The 21,245-nt window shown below is 43.1% G+C and overlaps 1 protein-coding gene across 3 annotated transcripts in view; it reads right to left on the bottom strand.

Annotated features, from left to right (window-relative positions):
* itgbl1 (integrin, beta-like 1) overlaps positions 1-21,245 on the bottom strand; it is a 75,774-nt gene that overhangs the window by 30,085 nt on the left and 24,444 nt on the right. For 2 of the 3 annotated variants that reach the window (XR_008564395.2, XM_015965981.3), the window contains exons 3-7: positions 19,010-19,156; positions 15,616-15,738; positions 15,271-15,411; positions 10,241-10,381; positions 9,695-9,841 (exon numbers count right to left, since the gene is read on the bottom strand). Coding sequence is in view for 1 of the 3 variants with exons in the window: in XM_015965981.3 (XP_015821467.1) it covers positions 9,695-9,841; positions 10,241-10,381; positions 15,271-15,411; positions 15,616-15,738; positions 19,010-19,156 (699 nt within the window). In the remaining 2 variants the exon portion in view is untranslated. Of the gene's footprint in view, positions 1-4,489; positions 5,163-9,694; positions 9,842-10,240; positions 10,382-15,270; positions 15,412-15,615; positions 15,739-19,009; positions 19,157-21,245 lie in introns of all 3 variants that reach the window. The other variant, XR_008564394.2, reaches the window with a different exon arrangement.

The raw sequence follows: 21,245 nt of genomic DNA, 5'->3' as shown, positions 1-21,245 counted from the left end.
TCTCCGCTCCTCCTTTCCGTTTTTTGTTCTCCATTTTGTTAAGCTCGTCTCTGTTTACTGAGACTCAAACAACTGGCGGGTGCATCAGACCTCTGGCTATTGGTCCAGCCCAGAGTGTATTATGACCAATTGGCCAATCCACCGACTTTTACGAGGCGTCGCGTGGGGCAGTGCGGACAAGTTGTCCGCAACAACTAGAGGCCAAAAAAAAAAAATCAGACACCGCCGGCCCATAAAAGATGAAAGGGTCGGCCCAGCGGGCAGTTGCCCGCTATGCCCTATGGTCAGTCCAGCGCTGCTCGCGACCCACGAGAGGCACATTCACCTGATCTGATGAAAGAAAAGAGCCTCAACCCTCCTTTCCACCAGACGTGAAAGCGGCATGTATGTAATAGCTGCATTTCACCCACAAGCTCCCTTCCAAGTTTCAGACATGAAATGGGATTAAAAATATTCCACGCTACCTGTCCCGCAAAGTCACTAAATCACAGGAGAATTTCAAAACAATGCGTGATTTCAGATGTCCTCAAAACAACAAGCAAGGATAAAGACAGCTGCATGTATCCCAAAAGCTCTGACTTATTTTCTGTTCTGTGTACATTGACTACAGGGATTTTACAGGAAATGACATACATTCATCTGCATGAGGCTTTTATTTAGAATTGTTCTGAGATGTTTTACACTGCTGTTTGACTTTCTGTCTGACCTGATCTGAACTGTGGAGTTGATATGTTTTGGAAGCATTGTGCGTAAAAGTTAACCAAGTATCAAGTACCAAGGCCCATCTCAAACCCCCCTTTTGTTTTTATCAAAGCTGCTGAAGAGAGATGTGTATTCTCAACTAGTAGCTTTTTTGAACACTCAGGAGGTCTGGGAGACTTACCAGTCAGGGTTCAGGGCTGGTCACAGTACTGAGACCACTCTCCTTATGGTCTTAACTGACACCTATTTGATAAGTGGGTGATGCAGTTGTCCTGTTGCTGTTAGATCTGTCTGCGGCCTTTGATACGGTTGATCATGACATTTTTCTGGACTGACTGCGGAGCTGGATGGGGATCTCGGCACTAGCCCTGGACAGGTTTCAATCATACCTTAAGGGCAGGAGTTTTTGTGTGAGGATGGGTGAGGCATCTTCTCCCTGGGTGGATCTGCAATGGGGTGTGCCGCAGGGATCTGTTCTGGCCCCCCTACTGTTTGCATTATGTCTCCTACCTTTGAGAAATTTACTCCGTCTACATAGTGTGAGATTCCATCTATGTGCTGACGACTGTCAGTTATATCTCCCTATTTGCCGTGGGACTAGTGCATCAGTTTCTCCTCTGCTGGACTGTTTAAATTATGTCACTTCCTGGATGGCTTCCAGCTTCTTTCATCTGAACAATGATAAAACCAAGGTCATATTACTCCGTTCGGGTACGCCAGTGGGCTCAGCCTCCAGTGTGGACCTTAGCCCTTTGGCACACTACGAGAAAAATGTTGTTTCCAATTTGGGTGTAAAAATTGATTCAGCACTAAAATTTGATGCACAAATTAACACGGTAGTACGTTCCAGTTTTTTTTTCTTTCATTTGTGACGCTTGGCTAAGATCAAGCCTCTGTGTTCTAGAGCGCATCTACAATCTGTTATTCGTGCATTCGTCCTGTGCAGATTTGACTACTGCAATGCACTGTATGCCAGTTTGAGTTAGGGTGCGATTGCTTGCTTACAGCTGGTTCAGAACTCCGCTACTAGGTTTCTGACAGGCACAAGATGGCATGTCCATATCACATCAGTATCACACCAGTGTTGGCGGAACTCTACAACTCTAAGTCAAAGTGCTGATGCTTGTTTTCAGGGCTCTTCACGGTACTGCTCCTACCTATTTTGCAGCACTGCTGCAAAGGCATGTCCCCACCCGCTCTCTTCACTCTGGTGACCAGGATTTACTGGTGGTCCCTCGTTCCAGATGCAAATCTAGGGGAGATTGTGCATTTGTGGTCCTTGCTCCAACTTTGTGGAACGGTCTACCTTTGACTGTTAGGCTGGCGCCTTCCTTCCAGATTTTTATGTCACATCTGAAGGCCCATTATTATATCCAGGCATTTTCACCACTGGGGTCTTCGCTTTTGTCTTAATTTTAATTGTTTAACAATTGTTCTAATCTGTTTTTATGCTGTATTTTTTATTCTGCTTTTATTGTTTTCATTTTTATTGATGTGATTGCCTGTTTGTTGTTGTGTTCAGCACCTTGGGCTTCTGCTAAAGGTTGTGGAAATTGCTCTATAAATGAATAAATTAATAAATGAATGAATGTATCTACAGCCATGGTCAAAATGTTTTGGGAACCCCATTTAGAGCTGGAATGTTATGAAGAGTTATTAGATGAAATTGATACAAACAACTCAGTAACACTGAGTGTCAATCCTGCCACAAGAGAACCTACTGACATGATTTCAATGATCTTCTCAATAATATGGATGAGAACCCTTACATACACGAGTGTAGGAATCTCTCTATCATGCTGACTGAGTCAGAATGACAAGCTGGATGCTTCAAATGGAGAGTGAACCACCTTGAAATCATTGTTCTACCTTTATCAATCATCAATACCCACATGGAAAGATGCAGTCATCATTGTTTAGCACAAAAAATGATTTTGCAGCCATTGAGGTGTCAAAACAATTACTAGAACTCCAGAAAAATGTGTGTGTGCATGTGTCTTTACACAGTGTGGTAAAAAAGTACTCTTGTCAACCCCAGAAAAACTTTTGGAGGATGGTCTGGTGTCAAGAGGGGCAGTAAAGATGCCACTTTTCTTTGAGAAAAAAAAACATCAGGGGTAGGCTGATTTTTGATAAGAGGTCCTAGGATTGGACTGCTGAGTAGGGGAAATTGTTTTCTTTATCAATCTCGATTCTGATTCTTTGAAACATTCAGAAGATGTGCTTCCATAGGTGTGTTTCCACTATCTAAACTTCAGGGTAATTTTACCAGAACTTCCCGGCATGTTCCATTTCCCCAGGCCAACGAACGGGCCGTTTACCGGGCCGTTTTCAGGAACTAACTGATTCAGAAATGCCTGGTAGCGTAGTTGAGCAGAAATTTTGGTCACACTGATTGGTTATAACTCAGTAGGAAATTACATCAGCATACTGTTCAAAACAACCTGGCAGTAGTAAAATTAAAAGAGTTGCTTGTGAAGAAGAATGGAAGCAAAATCAAATTCAAGTTGCTTTAAAATTGCCGTTACTAATCGCCCAACACCAAAAAAAAAAAGCGGAATGATATAAGTCATTCATACAATGAATAAGTCATTCATTATAAGCTCTAGTACGAGCATTTAAGCTATCTGTGACAACACTTGTGGCTTCCTGGGCACAGGAACATAATTAATGTCAGAAAAGAGTATACTCTCTACGGTTAGGATGAAGAGATCGCCATGCATCACAAAGCCCATAATCACTCATGTACTGTTTAACTATATTAGTGGATTGCCAATTGTGCTAAGTCCCAGCTGTACTGAGCCTGTCTGTTAAACTGTCCATCCAAAAATTAAAATCACCTCCAAGTATAAGTGGACAGACCAAGTGTTCGGAGGGTACAGAGAAAAAATTGTGAAAGAAAGAAGGGTCATCAATATTTGGACAATATATGCTGACGATACATAAGCTTTTGTTCAGTACAGATATTTTTAACATTATAAATCTACCCTCTGGATCTGAAACTGTGTCCAATACTGTTAAATTGATGATTTTGTGTATTAAAATAGCTACACCTCTTTGCCTAGAGTTATAGCAGGCAGAGAACATGCTGGGAAACTCAGGTATTTTAAGTTAATCTGTAGATGTGGCAGATCTATGAGTCTCTTGTAATAATATTACATCAGCTTGCACTCTTTTTAACTGATCAAAAATCTTTAATTTTCGCTCTAGAGCCAGCTCCATGTACGTTCCATGAGACAAACTTTAGTGCACCCATAGATGTGTTTGTGAGAGTAGCTAGAATATGACGCCTTCATGTGAATAAGATGGAATAAGTACTTACATGTATAAAATAATAAGTTAAGAAATAACAGAAAAATAAATAAGAATACTAATAATAAAGACCCAACAGTGTTTGCGGTTATTATGAGACGCATAAATTGTGATATTGTGCTGTAGATTTAATATGTGTGTGTGTGTGTGTGTGTGTGTGTGTGTGCGTGCGTGCGTGCGTGCGTGCGTGCGTGTGTGTGTGTGTGTGTATGCGCGTGTGCATGCTGAATCTGACACATTGTTAGAACGTTGCGTGGTTGTGCCATACAGATGTACAGGTCCAGAAGCAGATAAGAAGAGGAAAGGAAAGAATTATAAAGGTTAAAGAAGAAGAAAAAACTAAAAAGAAAGGGTGATAGGGGTGTGAGGTGATGAAGAACAGGTGATCTCATCATCTAGAACACAGATCTAGCAGCCATTTAATCCTGACGTGCTCAAACCCAGTGAATCCTGATAAGAATAATAAATGTCTCACCTGATGTTGGGCAAATACAACCAGTCTGTCACTCCTCGCTCCTTATAAAGTTTGCTGTCCACATAAAGCTTATCCACTGAGATGACAGCCCTCTTCCCATCCTGGATAAACTTTTTGCGCAGCGGTAAGAGGACTCAGCGCCGATCCAGGATTTCCTTAGGAAACTGGTCATTTACGCTGTAGTATTTTCCTTTGAGCTCTCTTCCGTGGCTTTTAGCAAGATCCTTCTGTTTAAAATGTTCAAATTTAGCCACAATGGGATGAGATCTTCTGCTGTCCACTCTTCTAGCTCCAAGACAATGCACCCGGTGAAAGGTGATCTTTTGTACAGTTTCTTCAGGTATCTTCATTTCGGTCTGGAGAAAGTTCTTGATTGTTTGCTCGCAGTTCTCTGCCCTTCCCGTCTGCTCCGGCAGGCCTGTGAACACCCAATTATCCCTCATGCTACGGGCCTGAAGGTCCAAAACCGTCTCTTTGAGAATCTTGTTGTCCTGGGTGATCCGCTTCACTCCCTCTTCCAGGGAAGAAACGCACTCCCGCAGAGATGTGTTCTCAGCAGCGAGCCGCTCAACCTGCTCCTGGCTGAAGTCCAGAGATGTTCGGAGGTTCTGGAACTCCTGATGTAGAACCTCAAGCAGGTCGAGTCGCCCCTCAAATCCCAGAAGCCGTTTATCTATAGAATCAAATAATTCTAATATGTCATCCAAAAACTCATGTAGATTACTTAATTTGATAGATTTCTCTTACAGTAGAAACACAGAAACTAGTATATTATCTCTAGATGCAGAAAAGGCTTTTGATAGAGTTAACTGAAAGTTCTTATTTGCAACTTTACATAAATTTGGTTTTGGGAACTTCTTCATAAACTGGCTACAAACATTATACAGTTCACCAACAGCACATGTCAGGACAAATGACCAAATATCAGCTAGCTTCTGTCTTCAGAGGGGGACCAGGCAGGGATGCCCACTCTCCCCTCACTGTTTGCTATCTTTATCGAACCACTAGCAGCAGCAATTAGGCAAACAGTATTAAAGGCTTTAAATGTAAGAAAATAGAACATAAGATCAGTCTTTATGCAGATGATGTTTTACTCTTTCTCCAAAATTCTCAATCCTCTCTCACCCAAGCAATAGAACTGATAAACTCTTTTTCAAGAGTTTCAGATTACTCTATAAACTGGTTAAAATTCACAGTTCTACCAATTAATTTCTCTTTTGTCAAATTGCTTAATACACAATTAGAGTCAGGGAATATCACATACCTGGGAATTAATGTTTCTCCCAAGTTGGCAGATCTAACGAAACTAAACTACATCCCACTTTTAAAGAACGTGGAAGATGATCTTGCAAGATGGAAATCCTTACCGATATCACTCATGGGGAGGTTTGCTACAATTAAAATGATGGTCTTACCCAGAATAAATTACTTATTTTCAATGATCCCAAACAAGCCACCAGCTGACTGGTTTAGATCACTTTACTCCTCAATCACTAAATTCCTTTGGCAGGATAAACCTCCATGAATTAGCTTAAAAATGCTTCAGAAGACCAAAGACAGAGGAGGACTGGACCTACCCAACTTTTATTATTATTTCTTAGCCAGCAGGCTGCAATATATACCAAGATGGTTGCAAGATAACCCACTAGATGAGTCCTGGTTAGATATAGAACAGACACTTTGCAATACAATAGAGCTTTCAGACTTACCATTTATTACCTAAAGCATAAGAAAACGTGAAGGCTTCAAAAGAATTAGTATCAGCACCTCTCTGACAGCATGGTGTGAGTATCTAAAAATGACAGAATCTTCACTAATACCATGCAGACGCACACCTATCTAGAATAATCCTGATATTCTGCAAAATAACGAAATGATAAACCTTCCGGACTGGAAAAGTAAAGGAATCCTATACCTGGAACACATATATGAAGGATTGGACTTCATCCCATTTAATAGAATAGTCTCCCAATTTGGAATAGATAAGAATAGCTTTTTAGAATATCACCAAATTAAATCTGTAATCAAACAAAAATTTAAGCTCAATAAAATAGAATTACAAACACCACCAAGGGTATTAGACTTCTATAATCTCAACCCCCCTAACTACTGTGTAAAGTATATAAGACACTGTCCAAAATAGACGATAGAATAGCAATCCCTATTGAAAAATGGGAAGTGGATCTATTACTCAGCTTTGACCAGAACTTCTGGTCCCAAACTTGTTTAAAAACTTTTTAAATGATCAGACACCCCAATTTACAATTTATTCAGAACAACATTCTACACAGAGTACACTATACAGGTCATCGGATGTTCAAGATGGGGTTTGTGTCATCTGACACCTGTACACACTGCACAAACTACATTCCTGATAATTACATCCACTCACTGTGGTCCTGTTCACCTGTCCAGGAATTTTGGGGTAGAGTATGTGAAAACCTGTCAAAGTGTCTGAAATGTCATATCCCAACTTCCCCCTCTCTTTGTTTACTGGGAAACCTGGACGATGTCCCGATTGAAACATCTTTAGTTCACGTGGTTCTGACTGTCATATGCATCGCTAAGAAAACTATCCTCATGAATTGGAAAAATAGAGATACTCGTTGCATTAACCAGTATGGAAATCTTTTGTTAGATCATATTACACTTGATACAGCCTCTGCTTTCACTTCAGATCAATCTCTCTGGGCTCATTTGATCGGTTCCATCACATAGCAATGATGGGGGATCATTGATATTGTCCTGCAGGATGATGTGGGTGATGGGGTGGAGGGTCTGAGTTTGGAGTATCCGGACGTTCCCTGGAGGTGGGTTCACTGGGGTTGTCTGGGACTGGGGGCTGCTGCCCCCCTCTGGAGGTGCTTGGGTTGCTTCGGGGGGTGGACTACTGGCAGTTGTGAGTGGGTTCCCTTGCGGGTTTTAGCGGTGGCCGTGGATCGCTGCCTGGCAGCTGCATTGCCCCTGAGTGGGTCTGGGTGGGGGCCTGGGGGCTCTGAGTGTGGGAGTGGCCGGCTCCGTGTGGGGATCTGGGCTGGGCCTTGGGGTCGGGTCCTGACATATATGCTGCCAGGAAGAAGGCAGGAACAAGTGGCAGTGCCTGGCCTGGGCTCAGGGGCCTCGGGTAGACCTTGGCTCCTCTGCTGTCCCATCACAAGGGAGGGGGATGTCCAGGAGGGGGAGGACCCAACCTTACCTGGATGTCCTATGTCTTATATATTCTGGAAGTTGTGCAAATGTGGGGATGGGAGTAGATATTCTGCTGGGGTGGGGCTGGGTTGGTGCCCTCGGACTCTGTGAGGCTCTGTGATGCTGCTGCTTTGGGCCCTGGCGAGATGGGCTGGGGTCTCCATGCCCTGGGTGGCATTTTGGCAACAGAGGTGCCTATTGGGGCCAGTGGGGGAACTGGCTCCCTGGAAGGCTTAAGTCCAACCAGCCATTCCTCCCCATCCCCACACACTTTTCTCTTCCTGCTCCTTCACATCATCACACAATCATGCACATAGGACCTTGGGGGGTGGACAAGTCAGGAGTGCAGGTATGCATCCCTTTTCCACATTCCTGTGGCAGCCTGCCCCCCAATTTTATTTGCACATTAAACACTTTCACCAACAACATTCCATGCAAACACACACACTAGGCCAGACGATGCCCGCACTGCCTGCTCACCACAGCCATGGATTACACCTCATCAACACGCACTAACACTATATTGGAGCAGGCAGAGGGAGATTAGGGGTCTTAGCACACCTCTGTTGTCACTTGGCTTCCCCGGGCTGGAGGCTAGGAGGGAGATCTGACCATCTGGTTGGGGTCTGGGGTGGTGGGTTGCTTTGCTCAGCATTTGGCGGGGGAGCCTGCTCATCAGCACCCCAGCAGAAAGGGTCGAACTCTGGGAATCAGTAATGGTTGTACCCCATGTGCAGCAGTGCCGGGACTAGAGTGAATTGGGTGTGTATGGGGAGCATGAGTGGGTGCCTGGTGTGCATTTTTATAAGTTTTTGGTTGTATGTGTATGTGTGAGCATGAGGGAGGGAGTGTGTGACTGTGTCTGTGTATGACTGTATATGTCAGGTGGGGCCTTTGACTCCTCCCTTCTCCTGGGAATTATTTTGATGGTATACATCTTCATCTCCCCTCCCCCTGCCACACCTACTGTGGAGTGTGGTGCCTTGGTCTGCCTGAGTGTTCGTGGCTCCCGGACCAGGGGGTTTAAGATTTTTGGCGTCTGCCTGATCAATCCCGCTGACTGCCTGGTGGGATCTGGGTCCCTGGGCTCTGCTGGGTCCCTGGCGGGGGTGGTCGCCCCTGGGTGCTGGGTCCCGGGCTCGGCCGGCTGGGGGTTGGGAGGCTGCGGGTGGGCCTGTGGGCTTGCTGCTGATATCTCCCGGGACTCTGCCGGCTGCTGGTTGTGGCCCCCTGGGGCGATCCTCTGCGCCTCTCGATGGGGGGGTAGGGGCTTTTCTGGTCGCGGTCTCCCTGGATTCCCTCTGCTCTGGGGCAGCTTCTGGATCTCTGAGACTTGGAGCTCCCTCCATCTCCTACGCATCATTGGGGGCAGATCTGTGGCCCCTCACACTCTCTATTGGACGCTCCTATAGAGATACCTTACATATACAAGCGCGTGTACACACACACAGGTGCTCACATGGTGCTCTCAAAAGTATGGACGTTAAACACAGGTCTTAAGGCTGTGGTTTGCACTAAACACACTGTGATTTATTATTGTGTGATTGTTCAGTTAAACAATGTTGATTTTACATTCCTTCAAGTTGACGCAGTGATAGCTTGCTCCCGTTGCATTGTTGTGTGTCCCTTTTCTGAAGGTCTAGAAGCAGAATCTTGTTTGTCATTGATTGTTTATTTTCGTGGACCCCTCCTTTGTCTCTTCCTTTCTCTATCACCTCTGTCTCCGTGTCCGGTCGAAATCACAAAGCATTCAAAAAACAATAACAATAAAGTTTTAAGTGTCAGCCATGACATTAAAAGCAGATGCTTTGATGCTCCACCTGAGAGTAAAATCTGTAAGGCTTGCCACCAGCATTCAGACATTAATTCTGTTTGCTTCACAGCCAGACAGGACACGAAAACAAAAAATACATATTTTAATGTCTTCTTAAGAATGTAGAAAGAGGTGAAACACTGGAAAGTGCTCATTTTACACTAAGAGGTAGGAGCATGGTAACCTTGGCAACAGAAAGTTACCTCGTCCATAGCAGGGCAAATTAGACGCTCCTCTGCATTTCTTCAGACTGCTCTCCAATGATTGCAAACAACTCATAGGATGATCACACTTCTTCCCTGTCCAGCCTTCCTGGCAGTCACACCTTCCACAATTACACTGCCCATGACCTGTGAGGAGAAAGGGTTGGAGGAAGACTAGAAGTGGAAAAGAGGCGGATTTGAGCAATCAGACATCAAATAACGATGCTGAGAGACAGAAAGATAACACATGATGTGACAGTCAGGGTGGATACTTGGACTGAGCAAAGCTGAAAGAGTTTGTCTGACTGGGAACAATGCAAATTATTAGAATTTAAAAATCACCATCATGCTTTTATTTTTTTTTAAATTCCCTAAAAAAACACCAAAAATATAATTATTGGCCACAAAGTTGCATTGCAGTTCTTGTATTAAACCTGTAAAAGCTGTTGATGTTTGCTAAATAAAAAAAATATACATAAGTAAAATTATAGTAACAAGCTCATAGCTCCATGTTAAACTTATTTTAATCAAAAACAGCATTCGGACCTGAGCAGAAGTCATCTGTGTATCGGTCGTACGTTGCATGGCAGTTCCTCTCATCGCACTCACACGTGTCTCCATGGATGTCCCCCCAGTCCCCAGAAGGGTCTACATCATAGCAGGTGCACTCCCCACAAACGCAGGTCCCTAAAGGCCAAAGCCATGAAAATCAGAGGATCAAACACTGTTGACGCTGTTGTGGGATATTTTTGACCAAAATACAAAAACACTAACGTTCAACAAATTGTCTGTTTTCTCTCTAAACCAGTAAAATGGAGCAAAAATGATTTTTATTTATTACTACTTAACCAAAAGACCTCAGTGGTAAACACTTTCTTCCTTTCCTTCCATTTTCCCTCCTTTAATAATTTTTTTCACGTCTTTTCATTTGTTTCGCATCTTGGAGCAGGCATCAACTGAGCAGCAGTCAATGGAAATCCCATTTTCTCTTATCAGGAGGAGACAGAGCACAGGGAACCCCCAGGGGAGTGGGCCAGCTGGCAAGCCTTGTGGGCTCTGGCTGACATGTCTGGCCCATGGCTGTGCATTTGCCACATTATATAACCCCAGAGTTCTGGATTAATAGACTTATATGTTTTCTTTCTGCCACAAATGTCACTACTGAGCTTCAACAGAGTCAATCCAAACACCTGTATTAGACACATTTGATACAAATACACAAAAAGAAGGATTGATGTTTTGGTCAAAAATCCTATTGTCCCCCAGTAGCTGCCAGCCATTCTTCATGCAATTTTAATCATAAAATTGTTTTGAAGAAGAAACTTGGAGCAGTGTTTTTGACTTTTGGCAGTATGGGGCTGATACGTCTCGATACGTCTACAGGGAAATCTTGCTAAGCCAACCAAACGAAGGGTGGATGACTCTTTAAAAGGGTAAAAGAGAATTATCTGCTGGGAGCTGTGTGTCAGATGATTCTCTTGTTTATCCCAAAGTGTCAGTAGAAGATGAAGGTGACTGATGAGATGAAATTCACTATCCCTGACAACAAAACCCACTCTGATGGCCTCCCACCCCCAAGCCAGCCGAGCCTGAAACCCAGCGACACCACACTCCACACCAAATGTGGCAGGGGGAGGGTAGGCTAAGATGTGTAGTAGCACTAGAAGCACAAGAAGTCCCAGGAGAGGGGAGGAGTCCAAGACCCCACCTGACATATACAGCCATACACAGACACAGTCACACACTCCCTCCCTCAAGCTCACACCTAAAGCCATTTTCAGATAGACATTCTGGAACATTTGCGGACAAATCAATCCGGTTTTTAACCGGAACTGTGTTTTCAGACACACCACTTTTGTACCGGAACTTGTCCTTTCGGCTGCGTTCACACAGCAGGGAAAAGTTCCAGATGTCTGACGGTGGCGGGGGGTGGGGGGTGGGGGGGGGTGTAGAATTGGACTTATGTTAAGAAGAAGAAGAAGAAAATATAATTTCTGTAGCGCCTCTCAAGATAAAAATCACGAGGCGCTTAAGCATAATTCTGCGCACACGAAGACGCATGATAGACCTGGATGATGAAGCTCAATGGTTAAAGGAATCACTGAAGCGGTGTGAAGCGCTCCGTCACGCGTCTAGACGGTACCGTAGGAGGCGAGCTGCCGTGGTTCGCCGCATGCTACAGCAGCGGGCTATCTGGGTGCACACAGCGTCCCCGGGTCCCCTCCTCCTCCCCCTCCCCCTTGTCTGGAACTCTACCTCACCAGTCTGAAGCAGCCACCCTGTCCGTAACAAGTCCGGACCTGTTACTAGGGCTTCGTCCGGTTAAATTCCGGAACACGCTATCCGGATGTTTGTATTCAGACACAAAGGTCTTACGGACAGAGTCCGGAACATTTCCGTTTTTCATGGTCTGTCTGAAGGGGGCTTAAGACTTACAAAAATGAACGCTAGACACCAACTCATGCTCCCCATACACAACCTATTCACTCTAGTCCCGGTACTGCTGCACAAAGGGTACAACCATCACCGGTTCCCAGAGTTCGCCCCTTTCTGCTGGAGTGATGATGAGCAATGCTGAGCAAAAGCCTCCCACCACCCCAGACCCCAACATGAAGGCCAGATCCCCCTCCTAGCCTCCAACCCGAGGAAGCCAAGCGACAACAGAGGTGTGCTAAGACCCCTAGTCTCCCTACTCCTGCTCCAATCCAGTGTTAGTGCATGTTGATGAGGTGTATTCCATGGCTGTGGTGAGCAGGCAGTGCAGGCATTGTCTGGCCTACGCTAGCTGATGCAACCACACAACCACTTCCCCCCACAGCCCTCAGTGTCTAAGTGCAGTTTAAAATTGGAAATGGGCACTGGCTCTCGAGATGAGGCTGAAAGATCACTTTGCCAAATGCTGTTGAGTGGGCACACTCCCAAGGCCCTAAGTGTGTGTTTGCATGGAATGTTGTTGGTGGAAGTGTTTAATGTGCAAATAAAATTGGGGGGTAGGCTGCCACAGGAATGCGGAAATGGGATGCATACCTGCACCCCTGACTTACCCATACCCCAAGGTCCTATGTGCATGATTGTGTGATGATGTGAAGGAGCAGGAGGATAAAAATGTGTGGGGATGGGGAGGAATGGCTAGTTGGTCTAAGCCCTCCAGGGAGCCAGCTCCCCCACTAGCCCCAATAGGTACCTCCGTTCCCAAAATACCCCCCAGGGCATAGAGACCCCAGCCCATCTCGCCAGGGCCCAAAGCAGCAGTATTGCACAGCCCCACGGAGTCCGAGGGCACGCACCCAGCCCCATCCCAGCAGAATATCTACTCCCATCAGTGCATTTGCTCAACTTCTAGAATATGTAATAAATGAGACATCCAGGTAAGGTTGGGTTCTCCCCCTCCTGTGCATCTCCCTTCCCCGTGATGGGACAGAGTTGTTATTATTTCAGAGGAGACAAGGTCCACCTGAGGCCCTTGAGCCTGGGCCAGGCACTGCAGCTTGTTACTGCCTTCTTCCCGGCAGCTTATGAGTCAGGACCCCATCCCCAAGTCCCCGTCCAGATCCCCACACGGGGCCCGCCGCCCCCACACCCCGAGCCCCCACCCAGACCTACCCTGGGGTGATGCAGTCGCCCGGCAGCAACCAATGGCCGCCACCAAGATCCCCCAAGGGGCCCCACTCACAACCGCCATTAGTCCCCCCCCCCCCCCCCCCCAGGCAACCCAAGCACCTCCAGAGGGGGGCAGCAGCCTCCCAGCCCCAGACACCCCGAGTGAACCCACCTCCAGGGAACATCTGGATACTCCAACCTCAGACCCTCCGCCCCATCACCCACATCATCCCGCAGGACAATATCAATGACCCCCTATCATCGCTATGTGATGGAACCGATCAAAGGAGCCCAGAGAGATTGACTTGAAGTGGAAGCAGAGGTTGTATCAAGTGTAATATGCTTTAACAAAAAATTTCTATACTGGTTTCATGGTGCATTTCCTCACACATGTGACACATTTGGACCCCCCCCCAAACACACACACACACACACACTTTTTAAAGTGACACATGTGACACATTTGGACCCCCCCACCCCCACCCCCACCAGATTTAGGCCGCCTTGTGCTCTTTCGATCGTTCTCAAATAAACTCTCACTTTAAATAACTATAATTCAGTTGTTACTAGTAAAACATCTTATTTCAAATAGATAATGTGAAAAAAACATCCAGCTATCAATAATTTCATTTCATCTGAACTTACGTTTAAACTAGTGCTAGAATGGAAATGTGACATTATTCGTCTTAAGAAGAATTACATTTGAGAAATCTAAATGGTTCATTTTTCATGTTATTATGGATATCTGGAATACAAAAATTTACTTGGAACAACAGATTAATAGATGTCTGTAATACATATCCAATCTGTCTAGTGAATGTTAAAATGTCACAATTAGATATTTTAAAGGATTTGGATATATTTCAAATCAGTGCAATTTTTAGATACCCTTACATAAAATTTCTACTACCAACAAAATACCTGTAGCTATTTTGATTTTCTATTTGACTAGTAGTACTACTATTTGGACTGGGATCAATTGCATTATTGCTTTGTAAAACAGGAATATAACAAAGAGGTGCCCTTGCTATAGTTTTGTTTTATTGAAGAAACAGTGTTCGCACACATTACTGATTAATTAAAGATACAAATATTGCCATTTATCAACAACAAAATAATTATTACAAATTAAATTTGCAATCCATAGAGTTACCTTGATCAGGTTAAGCAAAAGGACAAGCTTGCAGTGCAGTAAAAAATATGTTTAAAACTACAACTTACTGTTGAAGCTGGTCCCCTCGTCCCACAGGCTGCTATTTCACAAATGCACCAGTTAAATTTGTTAGTGTGACAGCTGTGCATCTATCCAGAAATCTCAGCTGTGCAGCAGGACTCCCATGAAGCCTAGCATTTCACCTCAGCACTTAGCCAGCCACCGTAATTAATTTAGGAGAAATTCACAGAAATCCCTCAGGATCAGTTGAGCTAAGAGAGATTTCTGTGTCTGCCTGTCTGCCAAACACTGATGCCTCACAGTCCATTCTGGGGTTGACTATTTTATCTGTTGTAGTAAAATGTGAGACAGCCTCTGACTGTGGGTTTCTTTATTATTCATACTGATTTATTATGCCATTCGCCCTAAGATGCTCATTTCACTCAACATTGCAATAAATCTGATGTGTCATTTGCAGATCACTTCCTGCTTCATGTCTTTTTTTTCTCTCCCATAAGTGAATGTTTGTAATTCTGTAGTTTCATTTAAAAAAAAAAACCTTTAAATGATTTTAAGTTTGTCTGTTAGGGATGCTGACACACGAGATGTTATAAAAACACAAGTACATGTTTGGTTTCTGGAACTGTTATTTTAAACAGAAAAAGGGGCAGAAATTACTATGACGTTACTTCTTTCTGCTCCTTTTCATTCTGGGATGTGTAGATCTGCATGTTTTGCATTTTCTTTCTTTTTTTTTTTGAACAAAATAAATATTTTTTAAAGGCCTCAGATTTAATGCTGACATTAAAGTGACTCAACAAACCTCTGTTGCTGCAGATTTTGCCATCTGGGGATGTGCATCTTCGCTTGCTTTCCCATGGGCTGATGTCACATTGGAACTCACATTTGTCTCCATGCCAACCAGCAGCACAGTAACAGTTTCCACAGTAACACTGGCCATGGCCTGAAAGCACATGCAACAACTTATAAGTCCTCCACAGAGAGACGGAGGATCAGATTTGACTAATCTGTTATTGTTGTATGTCAGGATTGTGCTTCTTTTTGGTTATTTAATGCAACATATTGTTTTATATTTATCATTACATATTATTTATCTGTCTGAGTGTAAAATTATCCATGTCTATAAGTAAATAAGGGTCTGATGTACCTCCACAAACCTCTCCTATGTCCTCGTCCAGACACTCACTGTCATCACACTCACAGAAGCGCCCCGTCACCAAACTCTTGCCGTCATCGTTGTCACACATGCAGCTTCCACAGTTGCAGGTTCCTTTGAAATTAAAATGAATCTTTCATGGGTGTTAGGTCAGGTATGTCAAAAAGCAGCAACGGGAGAATGTGACTGCATAATGTTTTAACGCAGCACACAGTAGGTCCAAGAACCCAGCTGGTTTACATCTGTGCACTTGAAAGTACCGCTTGTGCATCATGTGCCAACAGGTCTAAGCTGTTGTTTGGCAAGCCAACATGTGTGTGTGTGTGTGTGGGGGGGGGGGGACTTGGATTTTGGATTAAGTGTAAAAGAAGCAGAAAGCTAACAGCCACACGCTGTGCATACATTTGCATTTCTACATATTCAAACAGGCATGACACAGCACAGCCCAGGCTTTCTAACACTCTCTCTCTCTCTCTCTCTCTCTCTCTCTCTCTCTCTCTCTCTCTCTCTCTCTCTCTCTCTCTCTCTCTCTCTCTCTCTCTCACTCACACACACATTAATACATGTTTATTCCTCATTTAACTGGAGGCAGGCTGCGAGGTTAAACCCAGGTGAGCGTGTGGAAAAGACCACCTTGACCTGAACTTGACCTCTTGTCATGCATGTTTAGTGTGATGCGTAAACACGTAATTATGGACACTGGAAATCACATAAGAAGCCATGGAAATGAAAGCTCAACTCATGTCTCAAAGATGTTTTTTCTTTGGACATTGTTGCTGTTGGTTGTTTTTTTCTATTTCTTGCTAGCGCTCCCACTCAACAAACATGTATGCTTCAAAAATATGTTTCTAAATTAGCATAAAGATCAAGCGACACAAAAAAGAAACCTAAAATGGAACTATTATAATCATCTTTAAGTGTGTTTTCATGTAAAAACATAAATACACATCATTCCCATTGTAAACAGTTCTGCAGGACTGATAAGCTAACTGATAGAGTGTGCAGAAGGCCACAGTATATCCCTACCATTTTCAAACAGTCTCCAAACTTTCATTGCTGTTTGTTCAAATTTTTATTATAAACCCTTTATAACATTTTCAACATCACCAGCAGTGGGAAAAAAAATACATGTTCAGGTGCATCAAAGGTTCCAATCCTTTAGCAATTTCAGAGTAAAATGGATGAAACGTGAAATTGACGAGAGTGTAAAAGTTCATCAGATAACTATTGCTTGAACTGCTGTGAAATCTGGAGCCATTTTAAGACAAATGCATTTATAAAATACAGATTTTAGTCTTGGTTAAGCTCTGACCAACCATTAGCTCCTCAAAAGAAGTAGACACTGTTTCCAAAAACAGAAGCTGTTACAGAAGGTTGTTTAGGCTGATTTTATCTGTATTTAATGACTGTTATTAACTGTCTAAAATGATCCTTTTATGATTTTTCTTTGTGCAGTGCATTGGTCAGCTCACATGCTGAGTATAAATGTGCTATATAAATAAAATGGTATCATATGGAAGCCAGCTGCAGGTAAGTTAGTGGCTATTTATGATTTTACACAGACACACTTTAAAACAGAGAAACTGTTTTAGTACAAAGTCATGTCCCAAAGAACTAGTTCACTGTCACAAGGTCAGATTTTTTACTATAATTCTTTGAAAGTCACTGTAATAATAAAAAAATAACATTTTAGGCATAAAAAAATCAGTTTCTAGCATTTTTGAAGAAGCAAACTAAGGAATGAGAACAAATTATATATGCCCTCAATACCTCAAAATCATCATAGCCACTCTATTTTGGCATCAGTCCATTTCCTTTATCTTGTCTGCAGCTGGTACTAAATTCTTCTGCCAGAAAAAGAAACAAATAACAATTATTCAGTCCTACCAATGGATTTAAAGCATATTTTGTTGGCTTTTATGATTTTGCATACACCTGAAGATTCTGAGCTTATATAAGTTGAACTTTTCTTTTATAATTTGGTCTTCTTTTCATTTTTATTAACTTGTCTCATCATTTTAATGTGATTTTGCTATCTGTTTCTTATCACTAGAAAGTGGTAAACAAGAAAAAGGGTCTGAAGAACATAATTTCTCAAACTGCACATTTTATATTTAGATTTTTACATGCATGAAATAAAAACAGACATTAGTTTTAGAATCATTTTTGCACCTAATGTTTCATTGTCTTCTAGATATTCAGAGTGCCTCGTTAAAGGGGAACTAGGCAGTTTTGACTTGCTTTTAGCACTCTGTAGAACCAAAAGCAAAAACCATCTCCTCGCTGTACATTCGTCTTTTTAACACCTTAATCCAGGGTTATTCAATTCTGGACCTCGAGGGCTGGTATCCAGCACGTTTTGGTTTTAGCCCTGCTTCAACACACCTGATTCCAATCAGCAGATGATTAACAGGCTTCTGTAGAGCCTGATGAGCTGCTGAACAGGTGACTCAACCACTGAATCTAGTGTGTCGGACTAGAGAAACCACTCAAACGTGCTGGATACCGCCCCCCCAGGCCTGGAATTGAATGTCTCCCCAGCCTTCCTTACTGTCTATACGAGTGATGCATCACTAAATTAAACAAATCAGCTGTGTTCATGATATATACCAGCAAAACCATTCATACAGCACAATATCTCAATCCAAAATGACTTCCTATCTCTGGCTCCTTCAAAGGCAGTTCGAAATCTGGGTGTTGTGATTGATGAACACCTGACCTTTAAAGATCATGTTGCCTCTGTTGCTCGTTCATGCCGCTTTGTGCTGTATAACATACGAAAGATCAGACCATACCTAACACAACATGCCACCCATCTCCTGGTGCAATCTACTGTCATCTCTCGCCTCGATTACTGCAATGCCCTTCTAACTGGTCTTCCAGCCTGTACTGTGAGACCTACATTTCGTTTGCGGCAGCAAACTTACTCAGGCTGATGCGGGAAAACAGGTAACAAAACTGTTCTGTGTTTTAAAAAAAGAACTGCAGCATGGGACCCCTTAAAAAACTTTAGAAAATGCAGTCAATGTTTGATTCGTGTTCATATTTTTTCCTTTACAATTATTTGAACATAAAATACTATTTTTCTGAAAGATGTTTGTCTGCTGTTCCTTTATTCCAGAGGTGTTAAATTCTGGGCCTGGAGGGCCAGTATCCTGCACATTTTAGTTGTTTCTCTGCTCCAACATTCAATGGTTGAATCACACATGGAGCAGCTCATCAGGCTATGCAGAAGCCTGTTAATCACCTGATGATTGAAATCAAGTGTGTTGAAACAGAGTTAAAACTAAAACGTGCTGGGTACCGCCCCTCCAGGCCCAAAATTGAATACCCCTACATTATTCAGTTGTGTACTTGCAGAAAATTTTGGAGTGCAGTTGCTCACCTCTGTTGGAGCAAACCACCCCTTGCTGGTTTTTGCAGAGCTCCCTGCTCTTCTTTCCCGACACTCTGCACTCCTCCTGAAACTGGCACGTCCCTCCAAACCAGCCCTCGTCACATTCACATGTCCCACAGTCACAGTAACCACGATCTAAAGGGGAAACAAAACACACCTCATGCTGTTTAAAAAGTGAGAGCACAATCATCACATCAGACCAATTTGTGCACCAGTGTCGATCTATTTTTTGTCTGCATGTTACCAACATTTTAGTTTACCACCATCCTGCAGGAATGAATCCATGTAGACGTCACCCAGTATTCAGACAGCCATACCAGGCAGTCTGGTACCACCACCTCTGATTATCCTGAGGGCCACGTCGAGCGACGTAAAAAGCAGAAGGACCCATGTGTTGCAAATGAAGGCTGCACGACAAGTTGTTAAAAATGTTGCTCTCATTGCCTCTAGCAGTGAGGGGCCTTGCGTGTCATACTCAATCATCCTCCTGACACGTTCATCATGTAAATGCGGTGTCCTTTTTCCAAGGGCTATCCATCAGTCATTAACAACACGCAGGTCCCTCATCTCTCCTAGTTATTCATACATCTCTGGGCACACTTTGGTGGCACTTTTAAGGAAAACAGAAAATATAAATCACAATAATAACAGCACTTCTAAGGAAATCAGGTGCTGATTATAGTATTGTGGCTTATAAAGATTTAATCTCTGGGAACCATTAGGTCCACTTAGCTTTAGACTAGAATATCTGATTCATGAGTAATTCTTACATGGACCCACTGGACACCTCGAGCATAGTATTGGGATTCTTCTGTTTACCCCTGGGCTATTTTTATTTTAGGACACATTTTCCCCCAAGACTAATTTATACACACATCCTTTTATAATAAACATGCCATCATAGATGACAGCTTGCACAAGACAGCTGTAAAACAGAATTGGATATTATGAACCCTCTGCCACCCCACTAGCTTCCATTGATCTCCACTTGACAATCATTCTGACACATAAAATGGTCCTCTTTGTCTGGGTGAGCAAAATTTATGTGGGTTGGAAGATTCCTGTCCTTCTTCTTGGTGCTTCCTGAGCCGTAATTCTCAGTAGATTGGTATGTCAGAGTGCTGTCTAGCACGTCGGTGACAGAAACGTGAGCCCACCTACCGGATCTTTAGCAGTGATCACATACATTCTGGGGAAACTGGCAAGAGATGATTAATGTTTTTCAGCATCAATTGATTTTGTAAAATCAAACAACTAGCATTGCTTGAGGATGTTTTCCACCCATCACCTTTTACTCCAGTGTTTTACACTCTAGATCAGCTTAGCTTAGAAATAATTTAAGTGTATCTATTTTCAAATATTATTTTTAATGATGTTACGTACGATCTCACTCATCGTTGTTTAAGATCTTGTGCTATCTCTTGGTAATTGGACATTTTGTTGGGAAATTTTTACTTAATATTGTAACGTCCAGCAATGGTCAGTTTTTAGGTACCGTTTGACCATTCAACATCTGGTCAAACAGGAGACACGAGACTGCATGTGTCCCCTTTAAATCAGCCTGACTTCATCCCACCAACTGGAGCTCAGAGCCTGCAGCTCTGAACACAGATAACGAAATGTCAACAATAACGTTCTCTCCTCAAGGTCCAATCTTTCAGGATTCTCCATGCCTCCATATAAGGAAAACTCGCAGCCTGGATTTGTTGCTAAATCAAAGAATGCTTTCCTAAATCAAATATGAACTTCTACAACTTATAAGCTAGATAATCATTAAATAAACATTTGTTTATTGCTACTTCTAATAATTATAATACAATGAAATGTTTCATTAATCTGTGCTCAATGATTGAAGTTGGAAATGATTGTGATGTTATGATTACAGTGATTGAAATATGTTTCAGCATGTTTATATGGTAAGGTCATCACCATTTGCACTCACACAAGAACAAAGTAAGGTTAAGTTAAACTCATGCCACATAAATAGTCCTTTACCCCAGATCAGAGCATCCGGTATCAAGGAAGGCGTGTTTCTGAGATTCTTGGCAATATTCCTCAAACTTGTCAACCTCTGGTTGGCTGCACAAATCAGAACATGAGAACATTAAAACCAGATTACTCTGGTGATTCCTCAGTTCTAGAGAAGCTTCAGACCGGCCATCTGAAGCAAAATCCTCTTTAACCTATCAAAGCCTTTGACGTGTTGTCAAAACCTTTTTGCACC

The sequence above is a fragment of the Nothobranchius furzeri genome, chromosome 14 (genome assembly GCF_043380555.1).
Source record: "Nothobranchius furzeri strain GRZ-AD chromosome 14, NfurGRZ-RIMD1, whole genome shotgun sequence".
In the NCBI taxonomy this organism is placed as follows: domain Eukaryota; kingdom Metazoa; phylum Chordata; class Actinopteri; order Cyprinodontiformes; family Nothobranchiidae; genus Nothobranchius; species Nothobranchius furzeri.
This window is presented reverse-complemented; position numbering and strand designations above follow the sequence as displayed.